Source organism: Poecilia reticulata, chromosome 19 (genome assembly GCF_904066995.2).
Source record: "Poecilia reticulata chromosome 19, P_reticulata-male-v2, whole genome shotgun sequence".
In the NCBI taxonomy this organism is placed as follows: domain Eukaryota; kingdom Metazoa; phylum Chordata; class Actinopteri; order Cyprinodontiformes; family Poeciliidae; genus Poecilia; species Poecilia reticulata.
Genome location: NC_088848.1, coordinates 4,778,241 through 4,799,248, shown reverse-complemented (window position 1 = coordinate 4,799,248; position 21,008 = coordinate 4,778,241). Strand labels below are relative to the sequence as shown.

The following is a 21,008-nucleotide window of genomic DNA, read 5'->3' as shown; positions in this document are numbered from 1 at the left end:
CCTCTCCGTGTCAGTTTTCTGTTTACATATCTCGGCTTCCTTTGCGCTTCAGTCTCCACACCGTCATGTTGAGAATAATTGGAAGTGGTTTGAGGATGTGTGGCTCCTGGCATGGTGATGGCTAGGGCTGTGTAATAATATTGATTTTGCGATATATGTATCAATATTTTCTTTCCTAGAAAAAAAATCGCTATTCATCCGCAAGTATCGTAACATCCAACTGTCACCTTGCTCACTCACTGCTTGCTTCACCGGGGGAGTGATTCAGTCATCAGGCTTGGAGTGATTCCTTCAGATGTGTCAAGGTTAAAAAGGTATCAAACTATTCAGAGCAGGTACTTGGTGCACTTTATTTACTTTACAAATGCATGTAAACTACAGTTTGTACTCTTTCAATTAAAAGAAACATGTTTTCTCACCACTTCTTTGATTCATTTTGTCCAGCTGTCGACATTAAGTCTGTGTCCATGTCCAACCAGAGCCAGGTATTGTGTAGTTGGTGCTTTTAATCAGTTTTCAGTTAAATTAATTCAGTCCAAATCTATAACAGTCACAAAATGTCACCAAAATCACTCTGTCCCTCTAAAATCTTTCAGAAAATCGCAAAAATGTATTGAATTGTATCGTCTGCTGAATATCACAATATATATCGTATCGTGAGCAGAATACCGTGTATCGTATCGTGAGATTATTGTATCACTACAGCCCTAGTGATGGCTGGATAGCACACTGCTTACAGGCATGATAAAAGGAGCTGTGTTGTAAAAGTATTCAGACCATTTTATTTTTGACAGCTTTCAGTCATTTTTCAACATTTTGTCTCGTTATAACCACAGCATTCAGTTCATTTTTAAAAAGCATGTATGTATGTATGTATGTATGTAGATTTATACGAGTTAAACCTTACACAATAAAAGCTTGAAAATCTGACGGAGCAGCAGTGTGACAGAAACTGGCATGAAATATTGAGTCTTCTGAAGCTGGTGATAAAACCCAGGACATTTTACTCGCTGTTTACAATTTAGCGCCTCTTCAATGCATCAGTTGAAACCCAACAAAACGAATTGAATTCAAAAATACTTTATTGATCACAAAGGGAAATTAAATATAATTGTAACTTATTTAATTAAAACATTATTGAAATTAAAAAAACTTGAATGGATTAAGACTATAAACAGACTTCAGATCACTTTAGTCTTATGGTGTCACAAAAGGCCGTGTTTTATTTAGACTGGTCTTTCCGGTGGCGTAGCGCATGTTCGATAAGTGACCTTAAATGACTCTCCTGGATGCCCTCTAGCTCATAAAAACTACAAAATGCATTTTGTAGTTTTGTAGATGATTTAAAAACAATCTAACAGCTACTTTCAGGTGTGTTATGAAGTGTTTTATTGGCCAAACTTTTAATGGACTTCCTGTTGAGATCTTCATCTATTAGAAACGGGATTATACAACTATTACTTGACTGCCAGCTCATTGTGTGATGTACCTATGCTATTAGAGAACGTGTCGCTAAAATCTGAATGTATTGTGATGACACTCAGGTTTGAAGCTTTTCACTTGTATCTGCAATTATACACAGAGGCTAGAAATCAGAAATGATGGGCTCATTTAAGCAGCTTACTAGCACTGTACACATTAAAATACTTGACATGCATAACACAGGGGAACAGCAATACGATAATGGCACAGGTTTTACCCCGTATGTAGCGTTATTATAGATGACACTTAAAGGAACGTCAGGAGACAAGTTGAGATTTTTAAAAACCAAAAGTTTCTAAAAGGACAACACAAGGGATTGCTAAAAAGGCAAATTCAAAAGAACTTCAGGAGGATTTATTCTCTTGACTCGATGTTTTTCAGTGCAGCAGGAGCTTCATAAAATAATGAGAAAATTCCCTGTCAGATGTTTGCAAACATAAAGAAAAAAGATCAAATTCATTTGTGACGTTGCAAGTAAGTCATGAGAGCTAATACACATGGCAACCAAAAGCAGAGCTTTTCTTAATGATCAGAAATGAGAAAGTCCTTGAAACCTTCTTGTCTTTTCATTGTTCACCAGGAAAAAAACTAAAAATGGAACATTTTTCTAAAGAACTATAAACGTGAGAGAAATAAGTACATAGAAAATCCCAGAAAAAGCTAAGCTTTCTATTTACTTCAGTCAACAAGCAGACTGCGGATTAGCTTCAAACATCCCACAGTCCAAGGGGAAACTGAAGTGGTCGGCTCACAGAAAAGGCAACTGCATGGGGCTGTTAGAAGATTGAGCGCCGTATCTTAAATAAATACAATTACTTTACCCCTTTGATGCTGCCTATCTTCGTTTCCCTTTCTGCCTTGGTTTTCAAAAAGGGACTCGTGTTGCTTTAAAGTATAGAGAATGATACGGCGCATGCCCTTCCCCCACTTGTTGCTTTGCACTGTCAATCACGGAGCTAGAAGAAGGCTAGTCTTATACTTAGAAAGAAACCAGTAAAGGGGTAAAAGTTAAAGGAGCGTGTTCCATCATTCTTTTTGAATTGTGCATATAGACTTGTTTCAGAGTCAGAATATTTAAGTATGTTGAGGTTATGAAACATTCAAAAGCATGTGAAAATGAATTTTAAAACACCCATTTGGGTCAAGCCCACTAAAACTGGAAGGCTTGGCTATATATGAATGGAAATATAGGGTATGTACTGGTGCTGTCTGAAAATCTCTCGCAAAAATCATAGGATGGACTGGCAAAAAAATGTCAGCTGATTGACAGTAGAAAAAAAATTAAGAAAATTGTTTCCATTACTGTATTTTCTGTATGTTTGTGATCTAATCACTGGCTGATATCCTTCTGTATGGCTTAAATTGTTGCATCTTTTCTTCTTTTGTGACTGAGCCAAAGGAATGAGTGTGTTGTCTGATTTAATATTGGTAGTTTAACTCTCATTACATGTGCAGCCTTGGCTTGAAATCACTTTCTGGGGTCAAACAAGAAACTTGTCACATCGCTTGGAATCAAATTTTGATAAGTACAGAACTATAGAGTCATTAAACCAAAACATGAGTTGAAATTGTTGAGAAAAGTGACAAAGAAAAATATTTAACATTTCCGGTAAGTGGCTGGCTCATACTAGTGAACATAAGGGAAACAGTGCTGGTCAGAAGGGGAGCAAAAATGACAGCATCTGCTTAAATTCTGACAGAATTTTGATGATCTCAAATACATTTTTTGTCCCAGCTGTCGTCTGCCTTTTGGGTAAATTACAGGCAGTCGTAGCTTACCAGGGAGAGCTTTTAAATCCCTCCATAGAGTGCCTGTTTGTAAGGTCTTTGAGCTACTCTGACATTTTTCCTAGCTTATTTCACCTCACTAAACAAACATAACTTTACCTTATGAACTTAAAATCAAGCTGAAGACTTTGTCATCATTATTTTCTAAAGTACTGTCATCCCTACTGTGTTTCTTTACTTATGTTTGTGGATATAAGTGAAGCTAAAAGCCTTGACACATTCAAAAGGCAAAGTAAAAAAAAAGCCCTTTAAGGTAACCTTGTTAAAACAATTGCCAGCATGACACAACAATACTTTGGCTTATAACCATTTTGGTAATACTATAATACAAAAATTTTTTTGGTATTTTTGCTCAAAATGATCAAACCATGTCTCATTCCTATGTCTCGGTCCCACATCCAAATTTAAGCAGAGAAAAATGTTCTTTTGACAGAGTCGTGTAAATGCAGACTGCAGTCAGTAAAAGGAAATCTCACTCTTGCCTAAATTGGGGAGCAAACTGTCACGTTGATTAAACAGTCAGACGAAGATCCTGTAAAATGAAACCTTTTAAGCTTCTTCCATCTTGTGAGATTATGTCTAAGAGGCATCCTTCGTTTTAAAGGCAAAAATATTTTGCAGTTCATAAACCTTGTTAAAAGATGACAAAGCAGCACAGAATTTCGAGCTTCCTGCATGCAGAATATGCTGAAAACAGACCCACGCAGCAGCAGCAGCAGTGAATCAGACGGGGATCAGAATCAATCCACTGATCCTCTTTCCCCCCCATAGGCTCATCCTCCTTTGGAGACTTTAAGATCCTGCACGATATATGACTAAGAAGGAGCGCCACCGCAGCCCCTGCTAAACCCGCAGGGGGAGGGAGGACGCTCGAGTCGGTGCCTGCACGACTCCAGATAACGCTTCACCTTTGTGCCAGAGCCATTTTTCATAATGAGAAATGAGTTACTCTTTATTTTTTTTAAACCTCCTTCCTACATTTACTTACAGATAATACATTTCATGACTTGTACATACATTTGATGTCATTTTACACATTCAAAGACAGAACTCTAGCGTCGTAATGACAATTCTTAGGATAAGTACAAAGAAGCATACAGTGCATTTTTTTTCTTTTTTCACATCTCTCAAAACATTCAAAGAAAAAAAAAAGCAGGGAAGACTTTTATCCCTGTTAGACGGAACTGGAGCATTCTTATAAAATGTTTGCACCAAAGTCAGCGTTGTAAATTCAGGGTGGAATCATCACAGCTCTCGGGCTCCAGCAAATATGACAGCTCTTCACTTCACCTGGGGCAGCAAACAAGGAGTTTCCAAGTAGACACAAAGCTGCGCTGATGGGATTAAATGCCCCTGATTGATGCCTCTTTGATTAGAGGAGATGATGTTGCGTAAGAGGACGCCAAGAGCCGCTGCTCGCTTTTTACCTCGTGGAACAGGAGGTGTGCTGACGTTGCACTGTGACCTCGGGCGCCTGACCAGGTCGGCTGGTTTACAAAGAAACGTATTGATTTACACAAAGTTGGTCAGGGAGGGAAGTGGAAAACTTTGCCCCCAACAGTCACACAATCAATGGACCGATAGTTTGGGTCTTTACAAGCGTAGGCCGTTTCCACATGGATACGATAAAGCTCCTGTGTAAGACGGGTATTTAAAGTCCAAAGCTGTGTGGATCTCAAACACTGGCTGGCAATCAAATCCTGTTAAAGCTTCTTAAAGGAGAAGCAGAACTGTTGATCTGTTTGACTCTTGAAGGAGCAGGGGTTGTGCTTGCAGCTTTGCATGCTTCTCTCATAATCAGGTTCGTACGATTCAAAAGCTATATCTATGTAGCAAAGTGATAGGATGAGAATAGATGAGCTTCAGCATGGAATAAGTTTGAAATAAAACAATTAGTTTACAAGTGATCTTAAAGTTCTCAAAGACATACAGTGACTTGGAGAAGAATTCACACCCATCACACTTTGTCACATTACAGCCAAAGACTTGCTTTCATACCCCTAAATAAAATCCAGTTTGATCAAATGCCTCCAGAAGTCACTTAAGTAGTAAAAATGATCTGTGTACAAGTTATTTATAGGCCTCCTGTAACTCTGGAGGAGTTATGAGCTGAGGTTTATGTGAGAGATTCCATCGAAAGGCCAACACCACTGTGATACACGGTGGTGGGAGCAGCATGCCGTGGGGTTTTCTGTAGCAGGGACAGCAAAGCTGGTCGGAGTTGACTGGAAGACGGCGGAAGCTAAACACTCATCAATCCGGGGAGAAAACCGACTGACGGCTGCAAAACACGAGACCCTTGAAGGGGTTCGCCTTCCAGTAGACAGATTAATGTTTGCAGATGTTCTCCGTCCAGTCGTACCGACGTCGAGCTGTGTTGCAAATAAGACTGGAAGCCTAAAGTTGGTATAGAGACAAAGCCCAAAATACCTGCATCCTGCACACTCTGAATTTTACTCATATTATAGTTCTTCCTTTTTACAATCAAGCACCGCTTTGTGTTGGTTTCTGTCTTAAAATCCCCATTAAACACATTTGTGTTTTTGGCTTTAAAGTGACAAAAAAAAGAAGCTAAAAGTGAACCAGAGGTGTGAATATTTTTGCAAGACAAACTGTACGCTTTGCATTACAACAACACAGCTCCTCATCATTTCAGGAACAGCCTCTATCAAAGCTCATCTCAAGTTGAAGACAGTTGATGTACAAAATGCCCATAATCTAGAAAAAATAAATAAATAAATAAAATGTATAGATGAGTAGCATATTAAAACGAGTATACGTTCAGATGACTCATTAGTCCCTTTACAGGAAAGACGCTGTCTTTCCTAATTGTTTTGGCGCCGTTGCTCCCTGCGCCTATCGCCTTTACAGCATGAACAGAGACGTCAGATGCTCTTTATGTGCTGAAGGGAATATATTTATATTTCTTTATAAGCGCCTTTTAACGTTTCCCCATCACTACATTTGAAAAGTCTTTATCCTCCCAGTTGGCCCTCACTCTCACATTGGTTTGGCTGCTAAAACAGCAGCAGCCATGTGCATTGTGCAGCTTAAAGTATGATTATACATTGTGCTTATGATTGCCAAAGGGACACTGAATGCTACTGCTTTGGCATAGCTCAACAATGACCTATTTAACTGCCTACATTAAAAGATTTGAATCTCAGCGCGGGGAGCAGCTACATTTATCGCAACGTGATTTCAAGCATGCCAAAAAAAAACAAAAAACAACAAATCTTACATAGAATTACATAGTGAGTTTGCATGTTTTGCTCAAAACAAAGGGAGGAAGAAGTTTCACGCATTCCTTCTCGATAAGACCTTCTCTGTGCAGAGTCCCAATGTTACTTCCGGTTCCTGTTCTTCCTCCCTCCTTGGAGACCAGTTCATGCAATCCATATCGGTGCTAACTAGTCTGGACCAGTTGGAAACGACTGGAGAAAAACCGGGGTGCCGCATCCGCTAGAGGGACCAGAGAGAAACTAGCTCATGTAGCGGAGGACGAACTCCAAAAACTGATGGTTTTGAGGATGACTTTAAGACTAGAGACGTGCATATCAGTCCTAATCAGTCCATTTGAGTCCAGATCCATGAACCGGAGAAGCCTAACAGACGGTGCAGGTCTTCGACTTCCCTCCCTCACCACCACCAGCTAAAAGAATGAAAAAAAACAAAAACCAGATTAAAAATGTTGTACTTCTTGGTCTCAAATTACTACAATGCAACCCTTGTTTAACTTTGATACCTTTCTTGGCTTCCTCCTCTTCCAGCTTCTTCTTTTCATCTTCAATGGCCTTCATCTTTGCATTGTACACCTCAGCCAGCTCGTTCCAGTGTGCCCTGTTGTTGTTCAGACCGTCGAACATGGGTTGGATCTCTTTGTGGAACCTGGAGAACTCCTGGGCAAACACAAAGAGCAACAGGCGAGGGTTATTCTCGTCTCGGGGCCCTCTTTAGAGAGCATCTTCAAAGGCCAAATGCAGCGATCAGGTGCAAGTGTTGCGGCGTGGGTCCACGGGGACAGCGGGCCCCACGCTGCGCGGAGTGCTCATCACAATATCAGGCTGGGCTGAAAAGGAGCTCGCTATTGTGTCCCACAAGTTCACAGCCTGCAGCTTTTCACGCCGTCTCGGATAGATGAAAGCTTAAAAACATCTCTCTAAAGCTAATAATAGCCCTGAATGAGAAATTATTGAACTCACTGGCTACCTTCAGTCATATAGAACATTTTGATTGATAGGTGGTTTACAGCGTCTTAAAAAATAATAACACGAATTATTTCACAGCCGCAGACCGTGTTGCATTTTATCGGGACTGTAAGTAAAAGGAGAAGTTTCAAAAGTTTTTATCTAGACACCTGATTTAATACCGTAAGTAGTCGTTTTGATACCTGAAATGTTACGTTACGTTTCTCAGGTTTATATTTGTAGAAATTTTAAATACTATAGTTTTCATTCTACTTTACAGTTATCACCTTGCGTCTGGTTGTAATTTGAAAAAATGTCAGAAGGTATTACGTACCTCTGAATGTGAAATTATTGAACTCAATGCCAGCTGTTTTTATCATGTAGAAAGGTTTTGTAAGACTCCTTGAGCTACATGTATGTTGCAAGTACTTACTGTGATTATTAGAGAATGTTTAAACTCACGAATCAGACACCAACTTTCAAAAACTGCTGACATAAATTGCAAAATACCTGCAGGGTAAATCTTAAAGCCTTATCACTCTATGAGTGGATTTAGATTCAAGCAAACACACTCTCTGCCGCAAATCAATTTTCTTTTGAGTCGTAACATCTATCTGTATAGTTTCATCTTTCTGCGGTGTGTCTTAAGAGAAGCGGAGAATCAGTGGAGTATGAGAAACGGCTTACCTTGTACACAAATGAGCACACAAAGTCGATGAAACCACATTGCATCTTGGGTAGCTGTTCTGCACAGTTTCTGTCCATCATGGGCTAAGAGAAGAAGGGAGAAGGAAAGAAAGAGACAAAGAAGTTTTCATGTGAGAAAAACAAAAACAAATGAGCGCTATAAAAGTAATGGAAAGGGAAGCCTGGAAGGCACTCGAGTTATGCTGAACTTACAATTGGCTGCTGGTCCAAAACGGATCTTTCCAAATCGCCCTGTTCCCAGAATTCAGCTGCAACCATCAGAGCCACCTGCAAAGACAGCGACGCTCAGAAGGAGCAACGGCTTGACAGGGCGAAATGAAAAGGACTGCATGTGAAACGAACACATCTGACTCTAAAAAGCAGCCTTTTCAGGGCCATTTTCAGCCTCCCTCCATCAATTAAATAAGCAGTTTACTCCTGACCCTCCAACTCAAATAGCCTAAAAAAATAAAATAAAAAACCGGCATGATAGCAGAAAAAAAAGCTAATTATTATTTGCTAGCAAACTTCACTTCAAGGCTCACCTTGCTCTGCACCTCCCAGGGTTTGGTGATGGCTGACAAGTCACAGCCTGTCATCATCATGGCCCTGGAGGTGAGAAACAGACAGTCAGTCAAGGCAAGGCGACATCCTGGCTGTGATGAATATGATTTTTAGCGGCCTGCTGTGTCAGGAGGCTTTTAACGGTTGGAACAGGCAGAAGATTTTTTTTTGTTTGCTGCCATAAAAAAAAAATGTTGCGTACATGATAATTTCCTTCCTGATGGGGTTGTTAGAAATGTAGGCGATGGCCTCCTTCTCATCTCCCATTGGTTCTGTGGCATTCACAATGTTTTGGAACATGGTTCTCTTCCTGCAAGCAGACAAACAGAGGACATTAAAAATATATATATGAATATACCGTATGAGGCATCCTTCCCTATACAATGTTGAAGCGTGATTATGTATCTTAATTCTAGCAAAAACAATAAGTACAAAACAACTGATAATAAAATACATATGGAAACAATGAGCAGCAAAGTAAAAGTAGTTATTTGATTATCTAAGCAATTGAAAATAACTACAGAATTAAATAAAATGTAGTTTTTTTGCGGAAAGAAAGAAAGAAAGAAAGAAAGAAAGAAAGAAAGAAAGAAAGAAAGAAAGAAAGGAAGAAAGAAAGAAAGAAAGAAAGAAAGAAAGAAAGAAAGAAAGAAAGAAAGAAAGAAAGAAAGAAAGAAAGAAAGAAAGAAAGAAAGAAAGAAAGAAAGAAAGAAAGAAAGAAAGAAAGAAAGAAAGAAAGAAAGAAAGAAGTGGCCATAAACGCCATAATATTGCATGAATAAAAGCAATTCTGATATTTAAAACAAAGTACTTTTGTACTTTGGTAAATAAAAGAGTGAACCTACTTGAAGTAAAGGGCCAGATCAGTGGCAATAATGCAAACATCAAACAAGTGCTGCACGGTCTCAAACTGACGCTTCTGCAGGTTGCAGAAGATGTTCAAACTCTGCAATGGATGACAAAGCAAAAGATGGTGGTCAGTCAAAGTTTATGATGACACCAAGAACAATTTTAGTCAGTATTTTTAATTTGAATCCATGCATTCACCTCCTCTCCCATGAGCGTCTTGCTATATTCCAAATGGTGTCTCTCCATAATGGAGGAGCCGTGAAGTTTGGCCAGAGGAGATGCACTCCTATGAATTAGAAAGAAAAAAAAAAACAGCTGTCATGAGAAAACTGTGCAACTTTGGTCACAATAACAAAAGGTTTTTCATTAACTTGCTTTGTCTGGTAGAGGTTATTAGTTCCTCTGTGGTCGATATCGTGGCAGAAAGCCGCAGCCACCATGGCGAAGGCATCTAGATCCGAGTAGTACTTCCTCAGCTTCCCTGTCTGCAAATGAGAAATATGTGTGAGTGTGGATCAGAAACAGAGCCTCAGGAATGCGAAGAGATTTATAGCGAAATACAAACGGCATCACCTGTAGTAGGCAGAACATGGTGTGGCCTACATTGAAGCCGTGCCTCCAGTTGTGGTATGTAATGGCACGGTAACCCTTTCTCACAGTGTACATCCACTTGGTCAGAGTCTGAGGAAACAAACGAGGTTCATTACTGCATGAGGCTAATGAGCGCCATCCAAGGTTCAAATTTACTTTAGAGTCCAAACAAAGAAAGTCGAAATTCTCCTAGAAGGTAGATCGTCTCCTGCTTTAGTTTCTTTCTTTTTTCTTTTTCTTTTTTAAAGGTTTACAGTAAAGTAGGCATGGGTCAAACTTTTAAAGCTGTGGCTTAGATACCGCTAATGTTTTTCGTCATACTGTTTTACAGCTCAAAGTAGAGCAGCTCCATGAAATCAGAGTTTGGACGACATCAAACAATTTATATGAAAACATAATATGGTGACAACCACCCTCTTCAGATGAGGAGTTATTACTGAGGAAAGAAACCTCAAAGTTGCCAAATATCATTATCAGTGGGGTGTTTAAAAGGGAAATCAGAGACACAGAGATCTATAAACTGCTTTCTGCAGCATTTCGTGACATTTCTGTGGTTCATTCCGGCTGCCAAAGAGCAAGAGAGAGCAAGCAGATGATGGGAAGGCTGTGTGGAGTACAGCAAAGTAGCTTTGTTTAATCCTTTTGAGATTTCTACCTCTGTCTGGTATAGATTATCCTGGATTCTGAAATGTTGGCAGCCTTTTAGAAATCTCAGAGTTGAGGTAAGGATTTACGCTCTTGAGGAAGCACAAACAGAGGCTGCTGTTTTAGTGCTGACCCCGCAACCCACACTAAAGTTTAATACAAAAAAAACAGACAAATAAGTAAACTTAGCAATCACTCTGTCAAATATCTTATTTGTGTTTTTATGTCTTCTGTTTTTCTACATTTTTTTAAAGTTTATTTTCAGCACTACTGGTCTTCATGTGATAGTAATCTGACACGAAGGAGGCAGAGAGAAGGAAAGTCATGCAGCAACGGAACTAAAGAAGTGAAACCCATCACTCTGATTAAAGTAACACGTTACAATGTTAGCTGCCGAGGTATTAGCAACATCTCTCTTAAACATATAAGCGAAGGGTGGTTACCGCAGCAGATAGCCCAACTAACAAGCCAGCTCATAGTATCTTGTTATACTTGATAAACCACCATTGAGCTTAGTTATGTATATCTCTACTGTAACAACTGCCTTGTTGTTTTGTTTTGGGATTTTTTTTTTTTTGGTATAATAAAATCTTTACACAAGGAAACACCAACGATGATTTATCTTATAGAGATCTCAACAAATAAAGGACATAATCAAAACGTGTCAGACGTGTTGGGAAAAGTAACGAGACCTTTTCACACAGCCATGGTTCAGAATTTCCCTTCAGAAACTGAATCCCTTCTCTGAAAAGCAGCTCTAAGCACCTTGTTAGAGCTGCTTCGTCGTGAAAAGAAAAAAGAATAAAATAAAATAAGTGTCAGACTGGGTGACTCACTTCTGCGGGAACTTTAAACTTTTCGACAACCCCAAGCTCAAAGAACATGCGGATGCCGGCTTTAATGAGGCCGTGCTCCGTGACGGGGAAGTCGCTGAAGCCGAAGTTGTACAGATTCTCTCCGTCCACGTTGTCGGCAGGCGGGCAGTTTGCCCTCTGAACGGAAACACACAGAACCGATACGTCATTAGAGAAAGTCGGATTTGATTTGGATGGAAATACAAAAAAACTTCCTTGGTATTAATTAAAGAAGTTATATTTTTATACACTGTATAAAGCAAGCAATTATTTATTTTTTTCCCGTTTCTCTTACTTCTTTTAATGTTGAGGATTTAATGCATTGAATCATCACTGCAATAATCTCTTGACTTTTAAAGCCAAGAGATTATTGTATTGACTTCACCAAATTGTTTGAATTCATCTGAATCTCAGTGAATTTAACCTTCTTACAACTAAAGAAAATAATAATGACATCAGTAAAAATCTTATTATTGTAGGATTTAACAAATAGAAAACAGCAAATATGAATCTGATTAAAGCCAGACAACGAGAAAGAAAAAAAAATGGTAATTTGTCTATAAACGTCTGGTTTCCACTGTAACATGTTGTGATAAAATGACACATACCAGTAATTTGTACATCTCCTTCTGGTCACAGTCTTCAGGGTCAGCATCAAACTTCTCCTTGGTGTTCTGGTTATAAAAAACATTTCACATGACATTTATCAACATGCCGTGTCGATTAACAGACCTTTAAAGCACAGTTCTCTCCTTGCTCACTTGATGAAAATGCTCAAAGCCATGTTTAAGCCCTGGTGTTTTTATGTTAGTTGCCAGGCGGACGTATAATAATCCTGACCTTTTTATAGTCCTTTAAAGCTTCTGATGCAAAATTGTTTTTTTTTTCAAAACGCTATTCTCTGAGCTTTCCTATAAATTACTGCGGCAACTGCTAAATGTCAAAGAAAACCACGTTGATACAGACCAGAATGGACTGCATCTCATCCGAGGTGCATTTGGTTTGGTACATGAGCATCTCCTGGGCAATGTCTTTCCTCCACTCCATGCGGTTCAGCCTGTCGTAGGTGTCACAGTTCAACACCGACCACCCCAGGAACTGTGTCAGGGCCTAGTTCAAGCACAACGAGAGAGCAACGAGAAAAGGATAAGGACGGCGTTCAAACGAGAAGAGAAAACTGAAGGCGAACGCAGAACCCTTACCTCGGTGATCTGCTCGTCATACTCGTCAAACGGTTTGCCGTCCTTCCTGTTGAAGAAGGTGGCGACGCCCACAATCTCCTCCTTCTTGTTGACGATGGGCAGCGACAGGACGTTCTTGATGACGAAGCCCGACTCGTCCACTGCCTCTTTCTGTAAAGCGCACAGATTGCAGTAAAACCGAGACTTTTGTCCTCTTTACCAGAAATCTGCGAGAGACTTCTGCGAAATAGACAAAAGAGCGAAGCATCCTTTGTTCGGTTTGGCCTTGCGTACCTGGAAAGTGAAGTAGTCATCTGCAGCAACGTTCATCATGTTGCAAATCTGTAGGCAACAAGATGGAAACACTTATTATAGCCGATTCCTTTATGCATGTACGTCGTGAAAAAGTTAGTATCTATGTTTGTCATTCGAAAATTCAAAGACCTACATAGATATTCAGTTCTTTCAAAAGAAATGTTCAGCTACTGATGGCTTTTCTTTTTTTTTTTTTCTTAATCAACAACAAAAAAAAAAGATATCAACAGAAATGTGATTCCAAACTGACATCCTATCACTTAATGCTGCTAATCGCAGCTTGTAAACATGTTCAAATACAATACAAATGTTCAAAGGTTGTCTTACTTTGTCACACTTTATCACACAAATGTATAGTTTGCTTATTAGGAATCTTCACACCATTGGAAGGGAAATCATTAATATACAATTATAAATATATTTCAAAAACTAAGAAAAAAAAACAATATTTTGAATAGCTTTTTTACAGCTAAATGTCACAATCGGTTCTTAAGTGTAGCATGTCAAGTTTTCTTTGCTTGTTTTGATTAAACTGACTTACAAAGCCGTTCTCTGCCACGTAGGTTGGCAGTCCGCTGACCAGAGCCCAGTGATCTGCAGGTGGACCTCTGGAAAAACAAAAGAAACCTGTTAAAACCACCAAACTTTCATATTTTAAGCTTAGAAAATGGAAGTGTGACAAACAAGGCGAAACAAGAATCCACGACAATTTTGCAAAAACAGATAACGGAGAAGAGGAGAAGGAATTATGTCACTTTAGAAAATTAAATATTCAAAGCATTATGGGAATTTAGTGTATTTGTTGGATGCGGCTGCTCACGGTATGACTTTAATTTCTTCTTTGGCTTCAAGGAGGTAGTCAATGATCTTATAAAAGTTGATTTCCTGCAAGAAAAGAGGAAAAACCTTTAGAAATTAGCCATCATTTTTAAGCAAAACAACTACACAGTTTAACTGTTTTATTTTAAAAAAAACAGGGAAAAGGGAATTTATCACCCTGCCGTCCGGTGTTTTTGGTCCTTTATAGGGTTCCACGTCTCCTAGCTTCACAGGCCACTCGTCGTAAAATTCCTGCAGAAGGAAACGCAGAAAAAGACAGTAGATGATCCAGCAAATCAATCAAATAAATGATAAAGAAGCGGTGTTTTCTGCACCAACCTTTTCTTTAGTCATGTCCAACAGCCCCACTGAGTAACGCTCAGACTGCAGATAGGTCCTCACGGTGTAGAGAGCTTTGTGGAACTGCCTCTCAATGTCTGTCAACTCTTCAAACACTTTGCTGGCAGACCAGAGCAGCACCTGGAGCCGAAAATATCCCCCAAAATATGCTGTTCATGCGATTTTTAACACCATAGAAGCTGCATTCCAGGCAGATCTAGTAAACTTATTCATGTTTCCATGAAGGATGTTGCAGGAGTTGTTTACCTGACTCCTCCTGGACTCTACGTTGAACATGTAGGCTGTGTAATACTGCAGACAAATGACTTGAGCAAAAGTCATGTACTTATGGAAAAGCTGTGGACCAAAACAGATGACAGATATTTAAACACAGATAAAGATTTAAGACACTTGGAATAAAAAAAATACCTCAGCCAAGCAAATACTGATCTATAAAACACTTTGTAGTTCTTGGCAGGGTGATAAAATCTGATACTTGCGAATAATGCAAGGTAAAGTGGTGCAGCATGTTTTTCTAAAATGCTACCAATCTATATATTTTAAACCAATCAACGTATTCTAAAGGAAATAACTTAACAATAATTCAGCTGAGAATTCACCAGAACTGGTCAAGCAAACAACATTGTTCCCATCTGAGCCATTTATTCTGGCTGAGATGTTTTTTGTTTTTTCTCATGGCTTTAGACATACAGGTGAAATATTCTAATCCAGCCTGCAGAAAGAAAAAAGCTTTTTTTTTTCTCCGACTGAATGCTTAAAAGCACCCACACCAAACCTGTCTGGTCTGATCGGCTTCTTCCAGCAGCACAATGACAGGAATTTTTGTGCCACATAATCACACAAGTAATTTTTATTCACTTTAACATTCTTCTGAACTTGAATACAGTTTTTAACTATCAGCCAGACCCCAATAATGGGAATGAAATGCATGTTGCAGAAAGAGAAGGATGTATTGTACGGTTTAAAATTCATGAGCATCTAGAATTCAAAGCACTCGGGGTCAGAAGGATCTGCAGCAGCATTCCACCTTTCTCAGCCAGGATAAGCATGGATGTAATGGTCTTACCTTCTCATCCTCTGGCGTGAACGCATCAGCTCCTATTTTGTTAAGCACCATGATGACTCCAAGGCAGTCTTTGTCAGCCATCATGGGGTAGGACATTATGCATTTCGTCTTGTATCCAGTTTGTTTGTCCACAAAGTCGCAGAACTTTGAATTCTGGATTTAGGGGGGCAGAGGGTAAGGGAAAAGCTTGGAATTATATTCAGACGCATTGAAGATTGAAAATCTATTTCCAAGCATCATCAACAGTTACACTTTCAGTTTTTTTTTTTCCTTTTGTGCAGTTCCAAACCTACCAAATTTACGATAATAATCTAATAATCTACTAAATTTATGATAATAATCTAATAATCTAGAAGAATAATATTATCTGTAACCAAGAAAGAAGAAATCTGGTGAATGAAACATTTTTAACCACATAAATCCGACAATGAATTTGCTGCTTTTTAGCAATAAAAATCCACAGAAAAAAATAAATCTTGTAGGAAAATATAATAGCATTGATTACAATGTTTTAAAATGTATTTATGACAAAATTGAGTCAAAAGATGAAACTACCTACTACGCTTGTTTATGCATATTTCTTCCAAACTGCAAATTTCTAACCTTTGTCTTGTGGTCTGTCAAATCCTATATACTATATTAAAACAATAAAATAAACAAACAGATTAAAGTAATTTGTATTTATAAGTCCATGTTAAGATTTCCTAAACAGGGCAATAGAAATGATTTGAATAAGTTGATAAATCATAAAATAAATAAGTCAATTTATATAGAAAATAAAAATTGTAGATAAAGTAATAATAAAATAAAACTAACAGAAAGAATAATAAAGAAAAAAAAGCTAAAGAATTGGAGGTGACATTCATTTGTAATAATTACTTAAGAGAAAATTAAGCAACAATTTAAATACAAAGTTTATTTGCAGCCCAAGGATTTTGCTAGATATCTTGATTTTTCATGCTTAAGTGATAGTTCAGCATTTAAAATTACATTTATTATGAAACAGAATACTTGTACATTTTGGTTAATATATTGTTTTCAAAGTATGTTTGTAAGACCAACCGCATAAATTGTCCCCTTTTTCTAGTTATTATTATTGATTTATTTATTTTTTAGCTTTTGTTGAAATACTGCCCTGTAAATACAAGAACCAGACCAAACTTAGAGAAATAACCTAGATTTTATCATTTATTTTCTGCTACTTGCTTAATAAATAACATAATATATATATTTTAAGGCTTTTTAAACAATACACATTCTGCATTTAGGTCATTTCTTACATTTTGGCTAACTATTACTATATTATGCCCCAAAAGTTTGGGACTGGGAATGCAAAATTCTGGATGTTTAAAAGCAGGTGCTGTGTGGTTGGTAGGTGACGGGCCCAACTGGTGGTGGGGGCCCAGATCAGGTTTGACTTAGTTTGATTTGGGCCACGTACAATCTTGGACCAGCTCTGGACTTGGCTTCAGTTTACTGCATAATTCTTTAACTGACTTTCAAAGCGAGATCCCAGGAATCTTCTTATGTAAGCGAGGCTAAAATTATCTATAGACAGGCTGGAAAAAAACATACGGAGAATGTAAACAAATGTGACTCAGGCTTAGCTACTTAGAGTACATTCAGTTTTTTGGGAAAGATTAAAAGATAATAGCAATTACTTTTTTTCTCAAATCAACACTTCTTTATGTGTGGGAGTCTGTATAAGCACTCCCACACATATAGTGTCTGTATCTGTATCTGGTGATTTTCTATGCAAGTACAAATAGTTGTTCTTATTAAGGGATAGATTAGGTCATCACCTGAACAACCAGCTCCATTTTTAACAGAGGTGTCGACCTCTACTCCTGCAGAAACATTTTTGGCTTCATAAAAGTTCAAAATGCATGTTTTTTTTTTGTGCTTATGATAAATACATGATTGTAAAAGCATAATGCATTAGTTATATAATTATTATGTAATCATTATAAATGTGGTTTTATGAATACAAGGTTCAAGAAAAGAAAGACGCTTAAAACTAACTAAGTTAGTTTTATTATTATTTTTTTGTCTTTTTTTTTTAATTGCGCAAAAATTGCACTAAACATTTTCAAAGTCTGACAGAAATTAGAAATCTCCTTTGGTATTATTTACATTTTCTTTCTTTTTTTAATGCCATGAAACAGTTAAATAATTGCAACTGTGAATATTTTGTCTAAATCTTCATGCATTCTGAGAGCTTTCCAAAGTTAACTCCTCGCCCCGTCTCACCTTGGTAATGTCCGCAACGTTTTGGGGCTTCTTGGAGGTGGCTGTGTGGCCCACTATCCCCATGTCAGTGGGGATCACGATCTCACTCTGCGGGTTCACCAGGTTGGCCTCGTACTTGGAGGTCGGGGTCACGTCGAAGAGGCAGGTTGCGAGCTCGGGGATTCCGTTTCTGGAGCGGCAGATGTAGTAGCTGACCCTGTCGGCCTGCAAGATGAGAGCGGTTCTCTGCAGCACCTTGTGGAGGTTCTTCTCGATGACCGTCTGCTTCTGGAGCTCCTGGAGCAGCTCGAAGATGATGGCGGCCTCCTGCACCGAGTTAACATCCTTAAACGAGGCCGTGTCCTTGATGTTGAGGGGCTCGGAGAATGCGGCGCTCAGGGCCTCGGCACGCAACTTCTTATCAAAGTACTCTTTGGCGAACTGCGGGTTGTTCTCCAAGTATTTCTCCACGCTGTCCTTATCTGCCATTTTTTTGGTACTTGATGTGTCCTCTTTGTTTGATCACTCTCTCTCTCTCTCTCTTTTTTTTTTTTTTACCAAAGCATCACTTGAAAAGAAACGGTGAAAGCTGAGACACAAGCCGCGTTCTTGCTGTTTGAGTGGGTCTAACAGCGTCCCTTTGAACGGACGTGCATCCTCCTCCGTGGACGCATCCCGTATCCGCCCGCAGACAGTACAGGGGAGAGTGCAGCTTAGAGGCTGAAAGGATCAAATTCGCCACTAATTAACGTGACGTCAGGACATTAAAACCCCTGCTTTAAGCATCCTTAACCTGCAAATCCCAACGCTGATCATTTCACGTGGGCCAATCCTACCAAGCCCATGAGGGAGAGTGAGATGTTGGCAGGTAAGATGCCTGAGCTGAACACCTGAGCTACAACCGGGCAGATTGTTATCAACACCACTCTGACATGTTGAGAAAAGATAGACGGAGTGAGCAGAGAAGAAACATGCTGCAGACATGGGATTTAGGTTAGAATTCAAGTCCATGTTAAGGGTAAAATGTTATTGTCCAACAAACGGCTTTCTCCTCGAGGAAGCTTAAGCATCCCGTTATAGCAGAGGGGATTACAGGCCAGGAGGTCCCCCACACCTTTTTACCTTTTACTATGAAGAAGACACCAATCCATAAAACCTTTTCATGGTTTGCCGTGTTGCAACTGCACATTATGATTGATTTTATGGGGATTTAATGAAAGACCAAACAGAAAGCAGTGCTTAAATATGAAATGGGAGGGAAGCAAAACAGGATTATGATTAAATTTTTTGCGCAAATAATGTGGAAAAAAATTTGTTAATGCTTCTTAAAGAATGTTAGAAAACAAATAGGCTAAGAAACACAAAAATAAAGTTTGTTTATAAAGCTACATTCCGGACTTTGAAAAACTCATGAAGCATTGTTCAAATGGAAAGAGTTTAACACAATACATCAATAACTAACCAGTCACCAAATCTGACAGGCTGGGCAAATAGAGCATTAAACACAAAAATCCAATGTTCGTTTTTTTTAAAGGAAAACTGTTAGTCGTATACTCCAACAATCTGGACTTAACAGAAAAGTGAGAAGAAGAGTTACAGCAGAAATAGTTTTGACCAAAGAGTATGTGCCATAATGTCCTAGTCCAAGTCCAGACATAAACTGAATTGAGAATCTCTGGCAAAAAGTAAACACTGATGTATCAAATCTGAGCTCGACCTATTCAGAAAGTACTGACTTAGAGGATTCAAACAAATGTAAAAAAAAATCAAATAAAATAAAATCTAAAGTCGCGCAGTTGGTAGAGCTGTTGCCTTGCAGCAAGAAGGTTCTGGGTTCCCAGCCCCGGTCTTTCTACATGGAGTTTGCATGTTCTCCCTGTGCATGCGTGGGTTTTCTCCAGATACTCTGGTTTCCTCCCACAGTCCAAAAACATGACTGTCAGGTTAATTGGCCTCTCCAAATTGCCCCTAGGTGTGAGTGTGTGTGCGTGGTTGTGTGTCCTGTGTGTCTCTGTGTTGCCCTGCGACAGACTGGCGACCTGTCCAGGGTGACCCCGCCTCTCGCCCGGAACGTTAGCTGGGGATGGGCACCAGCAACCCTCCCGACCCCACTGAGGGACAAGGGTGTAAGAAAATGGATGGATGGATGGATGGATGCATTTTCTTACACCCAGTCTGTCGCAGGGCAACACAGAGACACACAACCATGCACACACACACTCACACCTAGGGGCAATTTGGAGAGGCCAATTAACCTGACAGTCATGTTTTTGGACTGTGGGAGGAAACCGGAGTACCCGGAGAAAACCCACGCATGCACAGGGAGAACATACAAATAAATAATTTTAAAATCACTTTGTCCTGTGTTAAAGATATAATTTTGAAGCTCAAAAAAATAACCAGTGTCCCTTAAAATATAAAATGAAATCTCACAACAACATAACAGATTTTTAGTTGTGAGTAAATTGGAAAAATGATAGGCTTTAATGTAACCTCCATCTAGTAAATAAGTAAATAATTACACGTCAAATAGCACTAGAATGCAGCCTTACTTATTAAGTTATAACCATTCAGTTTCCTGACTTAGTCAGAGTCAGAGCAGATTGTTTAAACAACCTGAGCAATCAAGAGCCAGGAGCTTTACTAGCCTCACATAACCCCTCCTTGGAGCCAATCCTCCATTAGCTCCTGCTAATGTTCTGTCCTTGTTTTGCTACAGTGGAGCAAGTATCTAAATAGGGTCCTGTCCGCAGCACCAATCGCCACAACGGCAGGCCAGATAATGCTCTCATTGTGAAAGCAGTCTACTCTAGTGCTAATGAAATCATCATGGAGGTATCAGTCCAGCCAATTTGCAGAGATGTGGGATTCAGAGAGCGAGGCCGTAAACGAAGATGGCTGATCGCTATTAGCTGAGCTCACTGTTGGTTTAGCTGCTGGAATTTGGCGAGAAAATAAGTTTTTTAATCGATGTTGCTGTGAGGATTAAGACAATCTTATCAAGGGGGAAATGTGAAAGGTGTCACTGTGTGGGCATTGTGGAAACAAGTGAAGGCTGTCTCACAATGACGAAAAACTGGTTAAGTGTGGGAAAAACAGAGAAAAAGACCTTTGATACACACATCACGGCTGTATATAGAAATATCTATATATATACATATATATATATGTATATATATCTGCTTTTTTCATCTTACTTAAAACCAAAGACCGATTCCGTGCAGTATTAAGATCATTTTAGTTATCTGATCATTTATCTATAATTAAATAAAATATCTCCACACAGATTCACTTTTTAAGCTAAAATCTAAAATTGAATTGCACCACTGCTGTATTGCAGTCATCAGTTTGTACTGTTTTTTTTTCTTCCAAATCTCTTTTTTAAACAAAT

The 21,008-nt window shown here is 39.0% G+C and overlaps 1 protein-coding gene across 2 annotated transcripts; it reads right to left on the bottom strand.

The window, feature by feature from the left end:
• Positions 1–4,194: 4,194 nt before the first annotated feature.
• pde6c (phosphodiesterase 6C, cGMP-specific, cone, alpha prime) lies at positions 4,195–18,319 on the bottom strand. 2 transcript variants are annotated; one of them, XM_008436701.3, is made up of 22 exons: positions 17,639–18,319; positions 15,389–15,541; positions 14,569–14,658; positions 14,302–14,442; positions 14,140–14,214; positions 13,964–14,028; positions 13,685–13,751; positions 13,123–13,170; positions 12,850–12,999; positions 12,614–12,757; positions 12,256–12,321; positions 11,630–11,785; positions 10,131–10,238; positions 9,933–10,042; positions 9,756–9,843; positions 9,554–9,654; positions 8,911–9,018; positions 8,690–8,753; positions 8,358–8,432; positions 8,145–8,228; positions 7,016–7,169; positions 4,195–6,922 (listed from the first exon to the last, which is right to left on the bottom strand). In XM_008436701.3, the coding sequence occupies exons 1-22, from the start codon at positions 18,104–18,106 to the stop codon at positions 6,876–6,878; spliced, it is 2,562 nt and encodes an 853-aa protein (XP_008434923.2). In that variant the 5' UTR covers positions 18,107–18,319; the 3' UTR covers positions 4,195–6,875. The 2 variants fall into 2 exon arrangements, with proteins under 2 accessions (XP_008434923.2, XP_081456529.1); XM_081600403.1 differs by having other exon boundaries at positions 4,195–7,169.
• Between the last annotated feature and the right edge of the window lie 2,689 nt (positions 18,320–21,008).

Bases quoted from the DNA above. Each gene is read 5' to 3' on its own strand.
- pde6c (XM_081600403.1), bottom strand. From the start codon at position 18,106: ATGGCAGATAAGGACAGCGTGGAGAAATACTTGGAGAACAACCCGCAG. The intron at 12,322-12,613 runs GTCTGTATCAAC...TTTTATAACCAG, and splicing joins ATGAGATGCAGTCCATTCTG to AACACCAAGGAGAAGTTTGA. The intron at 8,754-8,910 runs GTACGCAACATT...TCTCACCTCCAG, and splicing joins ATCAGGAAGGAAATTATCAT to GGCCATGATGATGACAGGCT.